The sequence below is a fragment of the Protomyctophum bolini genome, assembly GCF_963924005.1.
Source record: "Protomyctophum bolini genome assembly, chromosome: 17".
Classification (NCBI taxonomy): domain Eukaryota; kingdom Metazoa; phylum Chordata; class Actinopteri; order Myctophiformes; family Myctophidae; genus Protomyctophum; species Protomyctophum bolini.
Window position 1 is genome coordinate 9,475,838 of NC_137878.1, and position 17,171 is coordinate 9,493,008.

General features: G+C 42.8%; 1 protein-coding gene across 1 annotated transcript in view; it reads right to left on the bottom strand.

Annotated features, from left to right (window-relative positions):
• Positions 1-17,171, bottom strand: part of vps50 (VPS50 subunit of EARP/GARPII complex) — a 170,594-nt gene that overhangs the window by 13,769 nt on the left and 139,654 nt on the right. The window contains exons 23-25 of the mRNA XM_080787022.1: positions 11,085-11,233; positions 3,258-3,354; positions 554-712 (exon numbers count right to left, since the gene is read on the bottom strand). Coding sequence (XP_080643148.1) covers positions 554-712; positions 3,258-3,354; positions 11,085-11,233 — 405 coding nt within the window. The remainder of the gene's footprint in view (positions 1-553; positions 713-3,257; positions 3,355-11,084; positions 11,234-17,171) is intronic.

Here is a 17,171-nt window from a genome sequence, read left to right on the forward strand (position 1 = left end):
GCCTTGATGCCATCGTAATGGCTGATTTTACACTTGAGAGCTTGTAGATCCGATCGGCAATTTTCAGCATGCAACCAAGCGTAAAACTACTTGTGTCTTTTACTTATACGAGATCTCTTGTCCACTATAGTCCCTTCCTAACATTTCAGTGTAGTTTTTATTTGTTGCAACGATTGTCAATTTAGTTTTCATTTAGTTTCCATATCGTTTTTTCCATCAGTGAAAAAAAAGGTAGTCGACGAACATCTTTCGTCGTAGTTTCAGTCGACGAAATAAATACAGTTTCTTCACTTAACCCATTCTGGGCGGGCACCCATTTTGGTGTTAGCATCATGTTATGCTTTAGCTATTGAAAAATAGCAGATCTACAAGCTCATAGCGCGCCACCGAGTGGCGCGCTACGAGCTTGTAGGTCTGCTATTTTTGAAAAATCGAAGAACGACTGACATTTTTTAGAATCTGATCTCAGGTCAGAATTGGTTAATCAGACCAGTGTGTGTCCAGTGGAAACCTCGTATGAATCTGATCTCAGGTCAGAATGGGTTAAGGTTACCTTTAGGAGGACGTCCACATAGACGTTGTGCTGGGACATGATCTCCCGGATGTCCCACTTGACTCCGGCCATCAGGAGCAACATCTGCTCATAGTCGATGGCTTTGGCCGCCACGATCCAGTAGATGGGTTTCCTTAGTTCGCTGGCCGTGGACACCGTCTGAGAGAGACGAGAGGACGGGGGGGGGACGGGGGGGGGGGAAACAACACTTCTATAATTCTGTACAATTCTGTGACGGGCTGTTATGATATGAGAATGATTCATATCACTCTTGTTCTTTTTCTGTTAATGGAAACTGTCTCCTGCTCAGAACCGTCTGTCCACTTATATACTGTTCCTTTTTAAATAGGTATGTTTTCAAGAAAGAATCTAACAAAAACTAAATCAACAAGGCAGATTTTTCCTTTTGTATTAGTAAGGGACCAAGCTGTAGGTAGTTGGTCCCTAAGAAACGCGGGAATATGGTAGAGGGCCATGCCAAACCGTGATGATGCAAAGCCCAAAACCATTGGCCAAAGGGTGGCGCTATAGCCAGGGCTTAAAGCCAAAAACAATCCCAAGACTGAAAATGTTTTTTTGCAAATCTGCACTGATCTCATTAAATGACTCCTATGAGATACTCAGGACTGAAATCAGTCCCCAGGACTGAGAACTTTAAGCCCTGGCTATAGCACTCAATTGAAAATGCAAACTTTGAACGTGCATAGCTCATGAACCGTTTGACCGATGGCAATGAAACTTTGATACACTCTCTCCTCATGCCGAACAACTTTCGTGCTCTAACTTTTGACCTTTAGAATACCCAAATACATTTTGAATTATATGAAAATAAGTAAAAAATCTATCTCCTCCCAGAATCTTTGATAAAAATGCACGAAACCTTCTACACGTGAACCTTGGACCTATACGGACAAAAAAAATCTGAAGTACATTTTTTTTAAGGTTTATGAGCCAATGAAAAAAGCTGTTTCATGAAAATTATTCTTCTGCCCCTAATACATACGTACATGCAGCGTGACATGCTTATGACATTATACAGCATGGTATTGGTAGAGGGTTATGCCAAATAGCACTGAAACCAATCTTACTGCAATTGGCCAAAGGGAGGGCAGCTATAGTCATTTGTTGGAAATTAACCCATTCTGAACGGGAACCCATTTTGGTGTTAGCATCATGTTATGCTTTAGCTATTGAAAAATAGAAGATCTACAAGCTCATAGCAGCTTGTAGGTCTGCTATTTTTGAACGACTGACATTTTTAGAATCTGATCTCAGGTCAGAATGGGTTAATCAGACCAGCGTGTGTCCAGTGGAAACCTCGTATGAATCTGATCTCAGGTCAGAATGGGTTAAGATGAAGATGATGGCCGCCGGGTGAACTACGTCAGAGACTCCGCCTTGAGCCATCTAGCCTTTACATAATTTATGTCTGTGGGTTTGGGCGACCTCCGGAGGGTTAAATCTGAACCCAGGCGTGAGATAACGATCTTAGGGTTTGCAGTGTGAACTGTCAACTATAGCAATAAGGATAATTGCTTTTGTTTTTTTGAGGTTTCGACAGATGGAATCAACCAGCCGTGACATTAATTTAGCTGTCAGAAATGGACCCGTGTCTCTGCAACAGAACAGAAGAGACGAGACGCGGCTGGCTGGATATGAATGACAGACCACTTTGGTTGATGGGGGAATAAGGCCTGTGATAAGAGGTATGAAGATGCAGTAGTATAATTTTATACTTTGGCAGCCAAATGCTGTTCTTTTTAGACCGATACATGGTGCGACAGATGGTTTGTCAAGACTCATTTGTGGAAAAAAAGAACATTGAACGTCAAATAGTCTATAGTTTCCCGATTATAATACGACTCGGGCCCATACCCGAAGTTGGGTTGGCGAAAGGGCCTTTTTTCTGTGTGGAGTTTGCATGTTCTCCTCGTGTCCCCCTAGGGTAGGTACTAGAGATGTCCCGATACTGTATCGGTATCGGGAAAAGTATCGGTATCGGGAAAAGTATCGGATCGGCACATTTGAGTGAGGAGTCTGCCATCACTGCACTGGCTTCCGGTTGTTTTTAGGATTGATTTTAAAATTATTTTACTTGTCTATAAAGCTCTCAATGGTCTCGCACCTTCCTACCTACATGACTGCCTGCCTAAATATGTCCCAAACCGCCCCCCTAAGGTCTTCCACTGCTGGCCTGCTGGCTTTGTCAAAAAAAATGGCAACTAAAAACTACGGGGAAGCAGATTTTTGCTTCTACGGGCCGACGGCATGGAACAAGCTCCCACTGTACCTTCGACAGGCAGCCTCTGTAGACATTTTTAAAGCTCAGCTCAAGACCCACTTCTACAACATTGCTTTTAATTGATCTTTTATTTTTTATTTTTTGTTATTCATGTCCTCACTGTATTGCATTACTGCTTTTTTTTTAAATGTTGTTGCCTTGCTTTTCTTTTATTCTCCATTGTTCTGTAAAGCACTTTGAGCTGAAAGGTGAAATCATGAAAGGTGCTATACAAATAAAGTTTTATTATTATTATTATTATTATTATTATAAACACAACACCAGATATATAGTTAGATAGCTATAAACACAACATGAGATCACGACACTGGTATCGGTATCGGCTAACACAGGAATTGAGGTATATCGGGATCGGATCGGAAGCGACATCCCTAGTAGGTACCCGTTAGCGATTCCACTTACCTGCGAGTAGAACTGCTGCAGGAAGGGCTTCTTGGCGGCAGGCATCATGGTGTCAAGGTGGGACTGAAGGGAATCGAACTGTTCGGCTAGAAACACCCTGGGAAACACACATGAAACACACATGAAACACACATGAAACACCCTTAAACTAGGGCTGTCAAACGATTATGTGTACGATGTATACTATAATAACGAATAATAATAATACGTTGTATTTATAAGGTGCCTTTCAGGGCACTCAAGGTCGCCGTACAGTTAATACAAAAACACAGTTAAAAAAAAAAAAAAAAACTAAGGCACAGCTTGCAGCAGAAGACGGTCAGAGGTCAGCCATTATGCCTGCCTAAACAGGTGGGTTTGGAGGTGAGTTTGGAATAATATCCCCCCTGATATTAGAAACATGGACTCTATCACCATATAATGGTGATAGAGTCCATGTTTCTAATACCAGAGGGGAGGGAGGAGTTCCAGAGGTGAGGACTCTTGACCCCATTGGTGGAGAGAGTACGGGCTGGGAGGAGGCAGAACCATCATGGTATCTCTCCGTCTCTCAACCCCCTTGTTGATGTGATGTGAGCCTCTGCCTCATATGTAAACTGTGCAGCATTTTATGGCAATAACCGCCTTGTGTTTCTACAATACTGCAATGTAGAACTGCTCCGTTACGAGTAAAAATGAATTCAAAATGCACTCGAGTAAAAGTAAAAGTGCTCATTGTGCAGAATGCCCCATTTCAAGTTTTCAAATGTATTCACTTATTTTGAAAATAGCCGATCTACGAGCGGGTTAATGTACATTTTGTAATAATAAACCAAAATCTACAAAGAAACTATAGCAAACTAAAGTCTTCAAATAAATGTAGTGGCGTAAAAGTACAACATTATCCTCCGAGATGTAGTGGAGTACATAATGGTCAAGTGAAGTAAAAATACCTCCACATTGTACTTAAGTAAATGTACTTAGTTACTTGACACCATGGTGAACATGGCAGGTCCAACTAGGTTAGTCGGCACACACGGCGTTTACATTTTGGTGAGGTTACAACATGGCAAATTACTTGAACGGAATACATTCTTGGAGTCGGCGTGTTGTTTGTGACAAAATTCCATTCGGGGCATTTCAGTTACGTGTGTTGTCCTTCACGGGGCATCGACTTTAATCTGAAAAAGAATCCCTCGACTGGCCACTGAAACTGAACAGTCACAATCGACGGGCCTCGGATGAAGACAAAACTCCTGGCCGGATTGTAGGCATGTTTGGGGCATTCTTTTAATGTTTGTGTTCTAACCACTCTCATTCTCTCTTTCTCTCTCTGTGTGTGTTCTGATTTGAATCAATGTATTTAAGGAGTGTGACCACCGCATTCATGAGTCATGACTGAGGTTTGTTTTACAGTACTTAACCCATTCTGACCCGAGATCAGATTCTAAAAAATGTCTTCTACATCCTGACACTTTTCTGAAAAAGCCTATGTTTCTATGTCAGACCTATACAAGCTATGTTTCTATAGCAGACCTACAAGCTCGTAGCGCGCCACTCGGTTGCGCGCACACGCACACGCGCACACACACACACACACACACACACACACACACGCACACACGCACGCACGCACGCACGCACGCACGGGGGAATGGGGATCTGATGATCACGTTGTTAAAAAAAAAAAAGATAAATCACTTTTAAACAGATAAAAGCATTCCCCCGTTCAGATTTTTATGGTGGCAGTATAACTGGAGGAAGACAACAATTATAGCCTGCCAATGATTGAATACATTTCACAAAATGATGTTTGGACGATTCAATTGTCGTGGATTTGTTCTGTCAGCGTGTGCTTGTTGCATACACCGGTTCCTGCTGAGAAATAATTAACCCGTTCTGACCCGAGATCAGATTCTAAAAATGTCTTCTAGATCCTGACAGTTTTCTGAAAAAGCCAGGTTTCTATGTCAGTCGTTCTTTGATTTTTTTCAAAAATAGCAGACCTACAAGCTCGTAGCGCGCCACCGAGTGGCGCGCTACGAGCTTGTAGATCTGCTATTTTGCAATAGCTAAAGCATAACATAATGCCAACACCAAAAGGGGTTCCCGCTGAGAATGGGTTAAAACAATGCTCCACGGAGGCCTATAAACCGCTGGAAAACAAATATCTATAAACGCACTCCAGATGACTGCGCTGAAGTAATTCAACTTCAACACCAGACAAAACGAATGACTCTTATAACCAGGGCATCCGTGGGGCCATTTGGGGGGGCACAGAGTTCCGCGCTATACAAGCTTGTAGATCTGCTTTTTTTTTTTAATTCGTGACAACCTGTGCGAATCTTATTATTTAATCGGCCAAATACATATAATTCTGGGGCTCCTGGACATGAAATAGTTTGAGAACCACTGATATTTAGACACATAGGTTTTTCAGAGAAACTGTTGAGATTTCGAAGACATCTCGCTGGCTGAGCTTAGTAAGCTGTATGCTGAATACATTTTTTTCTTTATGCAAATGAAGAAGAGGAGCCACGGCGCTCTGTTCCAGTGAGGTGAATAAAAAGCCTTTGTTGTAAGTTAAGGCATGGCAAAGATCATTACACAAAAAGGGGAGGACCAACGGGTTTTGTGTGATGATCTTTGCCATGCCCGTAACTTATACAACAAAGGCTTTTTATTCACCCCACTGGAACAGAGCGCCTTGGATCCTCTTCTGTATTTTCACGATTTAACCTCGCCAACGAGCACCTGTATTCAGTTCAACACACAAAGGACCACGGCAGCAGCGCTCCCCTTCCTCTATCCCATTCTGACCCGAGATCAGATTCATACGAGGTTTCCACTGGACACACACACTGGTTCCGATTAACCCATTCTGACCCGAGATCAGATTCTATAAAAAAATGTCAGTCGTTCTTCGATTTTTCAAAAATAGCAGACCTTAGATCTGCTATTTTTCAATAGATAAAGAATAACATGACGCTAACACCAAAATGTGTTCCCGTTCAGAATGGGCTATTCAAACTATTTTCTATTTTTACCTGAGAGTTTAGGAAACAGCTTGTGTTTACCCCAACAAGCTGATAATAGTACAGCACGTACAACGCAACGCCGTCACTGATGCGGTCATGCTTGCTCGGGTAAACTGTAAACATGACATTTAGACAAACAGGGAGGGGAGCAGTTGTAATAGAGTTCCTAATCATTCTTCTTTTTTTTTTCTCCTCAAAGGGCACAAGCAGCTTTACTGGTGATAACGTTTCAGTGGAACATTTTCCAATGGCTGTGTTTTTTTCCCCCTCTCAGATGCAAGGTCCTCTGAGATGATCATCTTTTTTATTATGAATTTAAAATGTAGTCGTTAGATTCCCATGTCTCCCGTGTAGCACCCGCCATCGCAGACGGCTACTGGTTGATCTTGGGGAGGATGTGGAAGAGTCTCGTCTCCGATACGCGTGTCATCAGCCGATCTACAAGCTTAGTGTTGGGCGGTTGCACACATGCACACATGGCATCAACGCATGGTGTTGTGTGCAGGCACACTAACACACTCTGTCTTTCTTTTATCTGTATTGTATTGTGATGATCACGTCTCCCGCCGTCTCTCTCTCTCTCTCCAGTCCACATCCTCCATTATTGGCCTCCCGGTCCCCCCGCCCGGCGCACAGAGTACAAAACTCTGATGCTATAGCCTTCAAAGCCAACCAAAGGTTGCTTTGATTGCAAAGGGAACAACACAGCGATCTCTGATTGCAAGTCTGATCGAACCCCTACAAGCGCTCAGATCAACCGACACAGGGAGGCTTGGAAGTTCCAAGCTCACGTATACACGTCCCAAACTCTTCTCCCTTCTGGCTCCAAAACTATGGAAAAGCACTTCCCATTGCAATCAGAACGGCAGACTCCATACCACTCCCAATCTTCTGGCGTATATAGGCTGAAAACCCACCTCTTCAGACTCCCATCTTTGCCCATATAGCATTTGCCCGTATAGCACTGCCGTAGCACCGAGCTATAGTTTCATTATATAGATATTCCACTGTTAGGTTCAAAGCTTACTGTACGTATGATTCATGATGACAATTTTTATGTATTTGATGTATTACCATTTTTGTTCTTGCTTACTGTAAGTCGCTCTGGATTGTATATTGTATATAAATTGTATATTATAAAGATCAATACAGCATTTTAGTTGAGCAGAATATCCCCCCCTTAAACTTATCCTAAGATACTACTCAATCAGCCTTTTCCCAGCTGTCTTTAGACGGCAAACAAGTCAATTCCTGCATTAGTTTTGAGGGATTGCAAGAACGGCACATATTTTTATTGATTCACGGATCTCCCACAAATATAATACTATGATACTAATTCCTGCAAACCCTGCAGCGTTTTTTTCTTCATAGCTAAAGCGTAACATAATGCTAACACCAAAAGGGCTTCCCACCCAAAATGGGTTAACCACTAGTTCAGCGGCGCTGTTGACAACACTCTTCTGAAGCACCCGAGGCTGTAATGACAGTCTCCCTGTGATCACCCCAAATAATTATGTTAAATGCTAGGGGTTAGCTAATGGTTTGAACAAAATGGCTGACTGTGCTTTGACCCCTCACATTCAAAGAAGCCATTTTTGTGAACGTACGGTATATAAGTCGCAGTGTAGAGCCTGCGACTTATGTCACTTTAAAACAAAAGCTATAAGGTGACACGGATCTAAATGGGGTTAAATCCGTGATGAATGAATCTGTAACTAGAAGAATGCCTGCTCCACCTATTCCCTTTGCTTCAGATATTTGATGTTTTTCTTTTCATTTCTTTTCTTTAAGCTTTTCCTGTCTGCTTACAAATCGGCGAAAAATTCCTCCATCTTTTTTTCCCCCTCCCTAAAAGAGTATACAAAACACATCTGGCCGTTGATGAGTTGGTGTCTTCTGAACATCTGGATGTTCTGCATACAGAACTCCAGAAGGAGTGTAAGACACATTTGGTTTAGACTGCAGACGTCTCCATGTGTCAGATCGCATCAGATAACACCCACAACACAGGCCACATAATATAGCCTACAACAACTTCCGTGGACCGAATTCGACCGCAGTAGCCTATATATTACGCCGTCGTGAAAGTTTATGATAGAGAAACTCAAAGTTTTAAGTAGTAGTTGTTGTGAATTAGCTAAATTGACATTGATTGAATGTTTCCTTCGTCCTTGTGCTTCTGTTTTTGCAGAAGTTTTTTTATTTTTGCTGTTTCTCATAACTTAACATATAATAAGCGAGCATCTGTACTACACAGCCATCTGCCTTGAATTCATGCATGTGTGCACTGACTGCGCCCGCCCCGCTCCTCCACACACACACACACACACACACACACACACACACACACACACACACACACACAAGTGATTGGAGAAACTGCCTCTAAGCTGATGGGGGGGGGGACGACGACGACACTGCTGAGATGAATGTTAAGTCCCCAGTTACATCGGAATGGCCACGCGAGACCCAGTGGGGCAGCTTGGGGAAGGCACAAAATTAAGTGCTTGCGATTTCTCATTATCTGCCCCCAGAAGAACATTGCCTGAGGCGTCAGCCCTTTTGAGTGAGTTCATAATATTATTGTAGGCCCTGTTGTTAACCCATTCTGACCGGGCACCCATTTTGGTGTTGGCATCATGTTATGCTTTAGCTATTGAAAAATAGCAGATCTACAAGCTCATATCGCGCCACCGAGTGGCGCGATACGAGCTTGTAGGTCTGCTATTTTTGAAAAATCGAAGAACGACTGACATTTTTTAAATCTGATCTCAGGTCAGAATGGGTTAATCAAACCAGTGTGTGTCCAGTGGGAAACCTCGTATGAATCTGATCTCAGGTCAGAATGGGTTAAGTGGCATTTCCACTTCATTTCACCTAGGCAGGATGACGATTAAGTTCGGACGCTTGTATCACTTCATGAACGTATACGTGAATTAAAAAATGTCTAAAGCACATGAACAGTGAACACCCTAGTGTCCACTATTCTGGACATCATCATGCCATAACAGGCGAATAGTCAGTGCAAAACAGCCAATCTACAAGTCAACGAGTGAGATTGTATAGATCGGCCATTTTCTGTGGCGATTTGGTGCTGAGGGGGGGGGGTAGGAGAAGGCGGCCACACACAGAACCGTGTGGGACCCCGGGCAATGAAGCACAGTAGGGTTTGACACACAGCGTGCTAACGACTCCCGCAAACTGACTACCGGGTACGCTACGATGATAGCATTGGACGACCAACCTTTTCCTACGCCGACCGTAAATGTTCTCTTATAGCGAGAGTCACACAGCATACCTCAAAAGAAAGCGTAACCAATTTAAAATGTATTGTTTTATTTTACCATCTGGAGATATGTATACCTTTATGCAACACCTGCTTTTGTAGTAACGTACTCTTCTTGAACAGAAAGCCTAATTAGAAGCGCTTTTACGTCAGTACGCTGTGTATCGTTCCAACTCGGCTAGCCGAGTTCGCCTGCTGTTTTTTCCTCCGAGGTGGAAAGACTGCTGTGAGGCGGTTAGTGTTGCTGCCGAGCCTGCCCACCTCTCGTAACACAACACAGCGCATTTGCTGCAATGTTCCATCTGACCGGCGTTGATCATCGTGACGAAGAAATAACCGCTCGCCGAGGTGACGATACAATCCGTGAGTTTTTTTGTTTGAGTATGAAGAAAAAAAGGAGACAGAAATCTGACCGACGGACACAGTCACACTCGGGTCACATTACACGCAAGACCCCTCCGCTGAAACACACAGGAGGGAGCCCTCCCTGAAACAAAGAGAGAGAAATCACCCCACTGCACCGAGACGATCGGCTTGTTGTGTAGCCATTCTGTTGACCCGAGTTGCATGGGAGTCTCCGAGCCGCCATTACGTGACAATACGCCAACCCCCTCCCGTCCTGTTTTCAGGAAGGGAAGGGGAGAGGCTTTCTTTCCTATTTTTTTTGGGATCACGTACCGGACCGTTGGGATTCGAACCACGTAGAAATCCCTTTAAAATCCCCCTGGATAAAGGAGGACATCACACCTTTTTAACCCATTTAGGACTGAGACCAGATTCTACAAATGTCTTCTAAAATCAGGGGTTCTCAGACCGTGGGTCGCGAGACATGGCCAAAGCATTTCCAGGGCCCCCCCCCCAGCCAAAAACGTTGAGAACCCCTGTTCTAAATCATGACAGTTTCCAGAAAAAAACCCTATGTTTCTATAGAGGGTATGCGCATGCTTAAAGTGAGTGGCACATCGAGTGGAAAATCAACATGCAAAGTGAGTTTAACATTGTGTAATGCAATCAGATAGGACTTTTCTGTGTGGATGCATGGGCTGTCGAGGCCAGAAAGTAGTTTTTTGCCACTCAGTAGGCGTTCCTGCATAACTTCCTGGTTTGATGATGATGATGTCACGCGCATACCCTCTATATCAGTGGTTCTCAAACTATTTCATGTCAAGTACCCGCAGAATTATATTGTACATGTAACTGGCTGCGGGCCCCGATCTCAAAATATGTTGTTCCAGGCAGGGACGCCCCCAGAAGCAAAGATATGAGTTAAAAGCATTCGCTGGGAAAGAATATACATATTCAAAGATTTGCACACATTTTCAGGATTCTTCAAAAATAGCCGATCTACAAGATCATCTATGAGCTTGTAGATCTGCTATATTTCAACAGCTAAAGTTTAAAATAATGGCTAAAGTGGTTCAAAGCTAAGGTGACATCAGGTCTAAATTGTTTTAAGCTGTGGTGATTACGGAACATGGACGTTTTGTGATGATTGGTTGTTATGTTTGAGAGTCCTTTACTTACAGAGACTCTGTGGCCACGACGCGTTGGGCCAGGCCGTAGAGCGTGCTGCCGTTGGTGAGGACCACCATCTGGCTGAGGTGGGGGCTGGGGACCTTCTCCTTCCTGTCCTCCACTGGGCCGTGGACCCCCGAAGTCTCCCCGAGTGACTCCTGGAGTTAACACAGAGCATGGCGGAAGAAATGTGCAACATAAGCGACATGGTTCTCAACACTTTTTCCATGTCCAGGAAAGGACCCCCAAATTGACACTTATCAGGACCCCCGATTGAAGATTTTTACAGCTCTAGCAGTGACTCTCAACCATTTTATTTTCAAGGACGCCACCCCCCCCCCCCCCCCCGCCAGTTTGACTTGCATTAGGCTACAGACCTCCATTTCTATCTCTGCGACCCCAATTTATATACTAAAATCAAAGTTAATTTAACTCTGAGAGTGTACAAAATGGAAACAAATTTGTACACTCCATTTGGGTCCATTTGGTCCCTAACTATCATTTAAATGCGTACCCCCTGGAACTCCCTCAAGGACCCCTGGGGTTCCCCGGACCCCACTTTGAGAACTACCGACAATAAGCATCCACAAACAAAATAACTGTTCATCTGTAGTTAAAAATAAAAATAATAATAATGATGATAATAATAATCTGCATCTTCCATGCAGTATTGAAACAAAAAAGCACCAAAACAAGGCTCATTATGAAAGTAGAAACAGAGATCAATACGTTGTATGAGTAGTGCGAGGATATACAGTAAGGACTGATGCTATTTTAAGCAATCTGCACTGAGAAGCATCAATAAGAAGGAACATACTGATCAACATTTCAATGACTTGTAGTACAGGCAGGTGTGTGTGTGTGGGTGTTGTTTTTTTTTTTACTTCAGTTGAAAATCTAATGTTTGACCAACAGTGCAGTGTGTGTGTGGCCGCTCCTTCTACAGCTATCAAATAGGGTTGTGCCAATCCGATCACGTGAAGTATTCATGACCATGTTTATTAAGGTAATACAGTCTAGGTGAAGTTGGGCCCAAATACATCGACCTCTATGGGGCTATGGGGTTTTTTGGGCCCAATGACAGCGCCACAACAGGCCATTATATGAACTTTCAAGAAGTCAGGATTTCCGACTGGCTTCAGACACTATTGGCTTCACTGCCCCCCCCTGGCCTTGATATGAGAAAGCGTTGAAAACCCACGCTGTGCGGTACAGAAATCAAATCGCAAACCAAAGCCTCAAAAAGAGCATTATTGTCCACCGTGGGATTCTGCTGACCAAACCAATCCTCCCAGAAGCCAGCCATGATCTAGTTTCTCATTCTGATAAGCACAGAGTGCCGAGTATTCATTATTTTTGAAACACCTGAATGAAATCTCTCCGAATCCCCCCCCCCCCCCCCGCCTTCCAAGCACAACGGCATGCGGCATGCTATTGGTGCGTATACACGAGACACAATTTCCACACAGAAGCACAATAATGTTTTCCGCAAGCTTATTGTACAGTACACGTATACTGTGTATTGTGCTGCCGTCTCTGTGCCCTCTGTGACTGAGACACCCACTGGGGAAATGAGTAGGACAGATCAATAACAATAACAGGGCTAATGAAGAAATAGCGTGCTATTAAAGCCGCGCCACATTATCCGCTTACATATATGGGTCGCTCCTGTGTGTACATTGTGTGTCTAATCTGGGTTAGGAACTGCTACTGTATGGACAACCAGTTATTATTATTCATGTTTTTCAGCATTTGTAACTATGCAGTGTTGATTTCGTCGACTAATACTATGATGAAAAATCACACCCGTGTGAACTGAGTAGTGCAACTCTTTTCCAAATTTGGATCTCTTATAGCCTTTCGGCTAATCTTCCAAGAGTCCAGAATTAAAAAATTAAAACATTACATTGCATTACAAAATAGTACATTGCATTTCAAAAATACATTTCAAATTGCACTGATGCTAAACGACAACAGTGAGTCAAATATTACAGCGTAACAAAAATACCTATACCTCTAATCCTCAACTCATACAACCGCACACACTCACTCACGCACACACAGGCACAGTATATGCCTGCCCACAGACAGACACAGTTCATTCACCTATTTATAGTGGACTATGCATGGCAGGGTCGTCCTCTTCCCTGAGCCAGCTGAAAACCTGACCGCATACCAACGCAGAAACTATAGAACTTAAAAAACAAAGCTAAACAGAAATCACAACGTACTGTAACAGTGAATCAATAAAAGCAATCCCAGCTATAATGACAAGTTCCATAATTTAACCGCCCTAAAAATTCCCATACTAGTTTTTGTTTTTGGTAGAACATAAATATCTTTGTGTTGACCTGATGTTTCTTGGTTTATCAGATGTTTTTATTTTAGAGATCAATGCAAGAGACTATTTTCTTATGCATTCAAGTGCTGTGGGCCGTCCCATTCTGTTATGCAGTTCACCCGTGTCTGTTTCATACCCACATCTTAAGACCATTCTAGCTGCCTTGTTTAGTGTGATCCGCAGTCTTCTCATATCGTTATGAGCTGTGTTGCCCCATACTGCACGGCAATAGTCTACGACTCTACGTGACTATAAGTCAGACTACGGGATATTAGCCTCAACGTCTCTTCAGATAGAAGCCCTGCCATTCATATTACCTTTTTAGAGATATCTGTGGTATGAGCTGTCCATGGTAAATTGTTTTGTATTTGAATTCCTAGTAGTTTGACTTCCGTGACCTCATTTATCTGTACCCCTCCATAAGAGAAGTTCCATGGCCCTAACCTGTTCCTTTTTCTGTTGGTGCATATGACCATATTCTATAGTTTTATCAGTGTTCAGTACTAATTTGTAATTCTCAACCCATTTAACAACGTGTTTAAAATCATTCGACAATCATTCGCCAGAGTTTGTGATTCAGCTACTACTGATGAGACTAAAAACTAAGACTAAAGATATTGACAATTTGGTCAACAAATGAAAACTACACCAACATGTGAGGAAGGGACTAGTGGACAAGAGATCCAGTATAAGTCATTTTACACTTGGTTGCATGCTGAAAATAGCCGATCTACAAGCTAGCAACATGTTAGCTACTTGTGTAAAAAAAGAGTAAAGTGTAAAATCAGCTATTACGACGGCATGAAGGCCCGCCAAAATACATTTTAGTCACCTAAATCAACTGTAGGTGTAGTCGACTAAAGTCTTATGATATTTAGTCTAACGATGTGACTAAAACTATTCAGAAGACCATGACTAAAAGCTAAAAATCTAAATTTGCTCTCAAAATAAACACTGACTGTAACACACAATATGAATGAGAATTTTTTTTATAGTGCTTTTTATAGTGCTTTTCCAAGTGTTCTTGCCCAAGGACACTTTGACATGTGGACAGGAGGAGCCGGGATTCGAACCACCGACCCACGGATCATATAGGACGAACTGCTCTACCTCCTGAGCCACGGGTTCAAACTCGGTACGCCCACACTCACAAGGGACATAATGGTCTGTGCGCACGGCACTATAATCAACCGAGACGCCGGGGGGCACCGTGGTCATTTATTATTAATAAGCTGATCAAGATGCGAGAGAGCGTTAACTCGTATAGGCCAATACCGCCCAAGGACACGCAGGACCCGTCTGAGAAGAATGAGGAAGCGTGAAGTGTGAATGGAATGCGTCAATGTGCGGTCATAAATGGACACATTGTGTTCACCCCCCGCCAAATAAGATGTACAGGCACATTTTATTTTTTTCTAGGAAACTGTCATTTATCCCATTTAGTACGGGAACCCCTTTTTGGTGTTTTAAACATTATATGTTATAATTTAGCTATTGAAAAATAGCAGATCTACAAGCTCATAGCTCAAGCTACGAGCTTGTACGTAGGAAAGCTATTTTTGAAAAATCATGAACATTTGGTGCAAAGCTTTGAATATATACTCTTTCAGAGCGAACTTTTTAAACTCAAATCTTCGCTTCTGGGAGGTGGGTCCCTGAAACAACACATTTTGAGATGGGGGGGTCAGCGGCCAATTTCATATATTTCTGAGGGTCCTTGACATGAAATATTAAAAAAAATACATTTAAAAAAATATTCTTTTTTAATTTCGACGTCAGGCCTTAATGGGTTATTGGAGTCTGTCAGAGACCAGTTAATTGCCACTAGGAGCAGCAGGCAGGGCGCAGACTGAATATAATTCACAGATAAGAACGACCTCTGATCCAGAGGTCAAAAAGTGTCAGTGATACATACAGCGTACAGTATAGCCAATATTATGGCTTTCTCGACTTCCTATAGCCTAAAGGCGGCGGCGATGTGTATTATAACTCTCTGAGTTATATCACTTCAACACTATATACAGTTGCTTTGTTTACTGCAGGCCTCTCCCAGGGGTCTATGCTATAGGCCCCCTCCAAAAGACTTTGCCCAAAATAGTCCATTTCAAAAGCTACACACAAGCTTGATGATCAGACATTTTGACCAAAATGTCTGTGCCAGAATAGGGATGTGGTTAAATATTTGATGTGCCGTTGATGAGGGCTGACAGACATTGTCCCCTGCACCAGCAATCTAGTTAGCATAATATAGTAATATGAATTGCCCCAAAAAACACATAAGAAAATGCAGGTGATCCTGTTCCACATTCAATTTACATATCTCTGCTGTCGGGGAAGAAACCACCTAACTCCAAAATGTTCATTTTTCAGGAAATTAGGGAATCCTTATATTTCGAAAACAAAGCCATACTGTACTGCTGCCTCCTCAAAGTTGGTGTTGTGACTTTAGATATTGTCAATTACTTCCATGAGAGGGGGAGATCGAGGTGGTGGAGTTAGCTGCCTCATCAGACCATTTGAGGGTCCAATGGAGTTAAGAGGTTTTGTCCAAAACGCTTTTTTACTAGGCCTACTTTCCATTGGTTCAATATTTTCAAAACAACAACACAGAGAGATGTAAAGGGTGTTCAATAGCACTGATTTATGCCAAAAGGACGTCTTCTCCCGACAACAACGCAAAAGACAGATCAGCAGAAAACAATATTTCCCCCTGAGAAAACTGTGACCTTTTCCCAGCGCTTACTGTATACAGTACAGTTACCTCTCTGCATTCCATCAAAGACATACTGTACTACTGTACCGTAGAGACCGCTGTTGTTGGACATAAACCGTTGTCACGTTTACGAGACGAACGTTTAGATAACCGCTGTCACGTTTACGAGACGAACGTTTAGATTAGATTACTTTTACAAAAGACAGAACCTGCAGGGGCTCTCCTATGCCGACTGCAATGCGTCTCGTCTATTCCAACGTTTGGGTACAAACACAGAGGGCATTCAGGTGTCATACTTGAGGCAGGAAACGCAGTGAGGATGAAACAAAGGAGAGTAACAGGTACTGTAAGAGAGAGAGAGAGAGAGAGTGTCAAGAACCAAACCAAGATCAAGTAAATAGGAATTAAAATAAAGATGAAATAAAACACTTCACTCTATATATCGACATTGTGGCGAGGCCGGCGCGTTGATGACGTAAGCCGGCTTTGCAAGGGCTTCTGGGAAACTGAGTCCAACGCAAAGTGAACGAGGGTGTATACTAGGGACAATCTTAGCTCCCTTTGCTCTTTGTCTGTGACCCGGATCACGGAAGTGGCTTTTTTTTGTCGGCTCAATAACAAATCATGGGACTGTTTTCAAGCGGATTTTCATGGATCAAAAGGCGCAAATACTTTGGCGTTATATGCTCCAAAGGTAATTAAACAACCCCGGCAGGCACGGTATCTTGTCAATTATACTATAACGCTTGGAATGTGTTAAAGGACTGAGAGGCAAAGGATGAGTCTGGGAGTGGGAAGTCAAACTCTGGTTAAAGCATAGAGCAAGCAGCATTACATCTGGATGGAAACCCTGATTCTAGAAGAAGTGTGTTGGATTTCCGTGGGGTATACATTTGAAGAGAAAGCAAAGGAGATTCAATCCTAACAGATTGTTTCAAATCCGCCAGAGCGAATGGTAATGTCATGATATTAGTCACCCCTACAGTATAAACATATTAAGTTAACCCATTTAGGACGGGAATGGATCTGTGTCGCTGTAGCG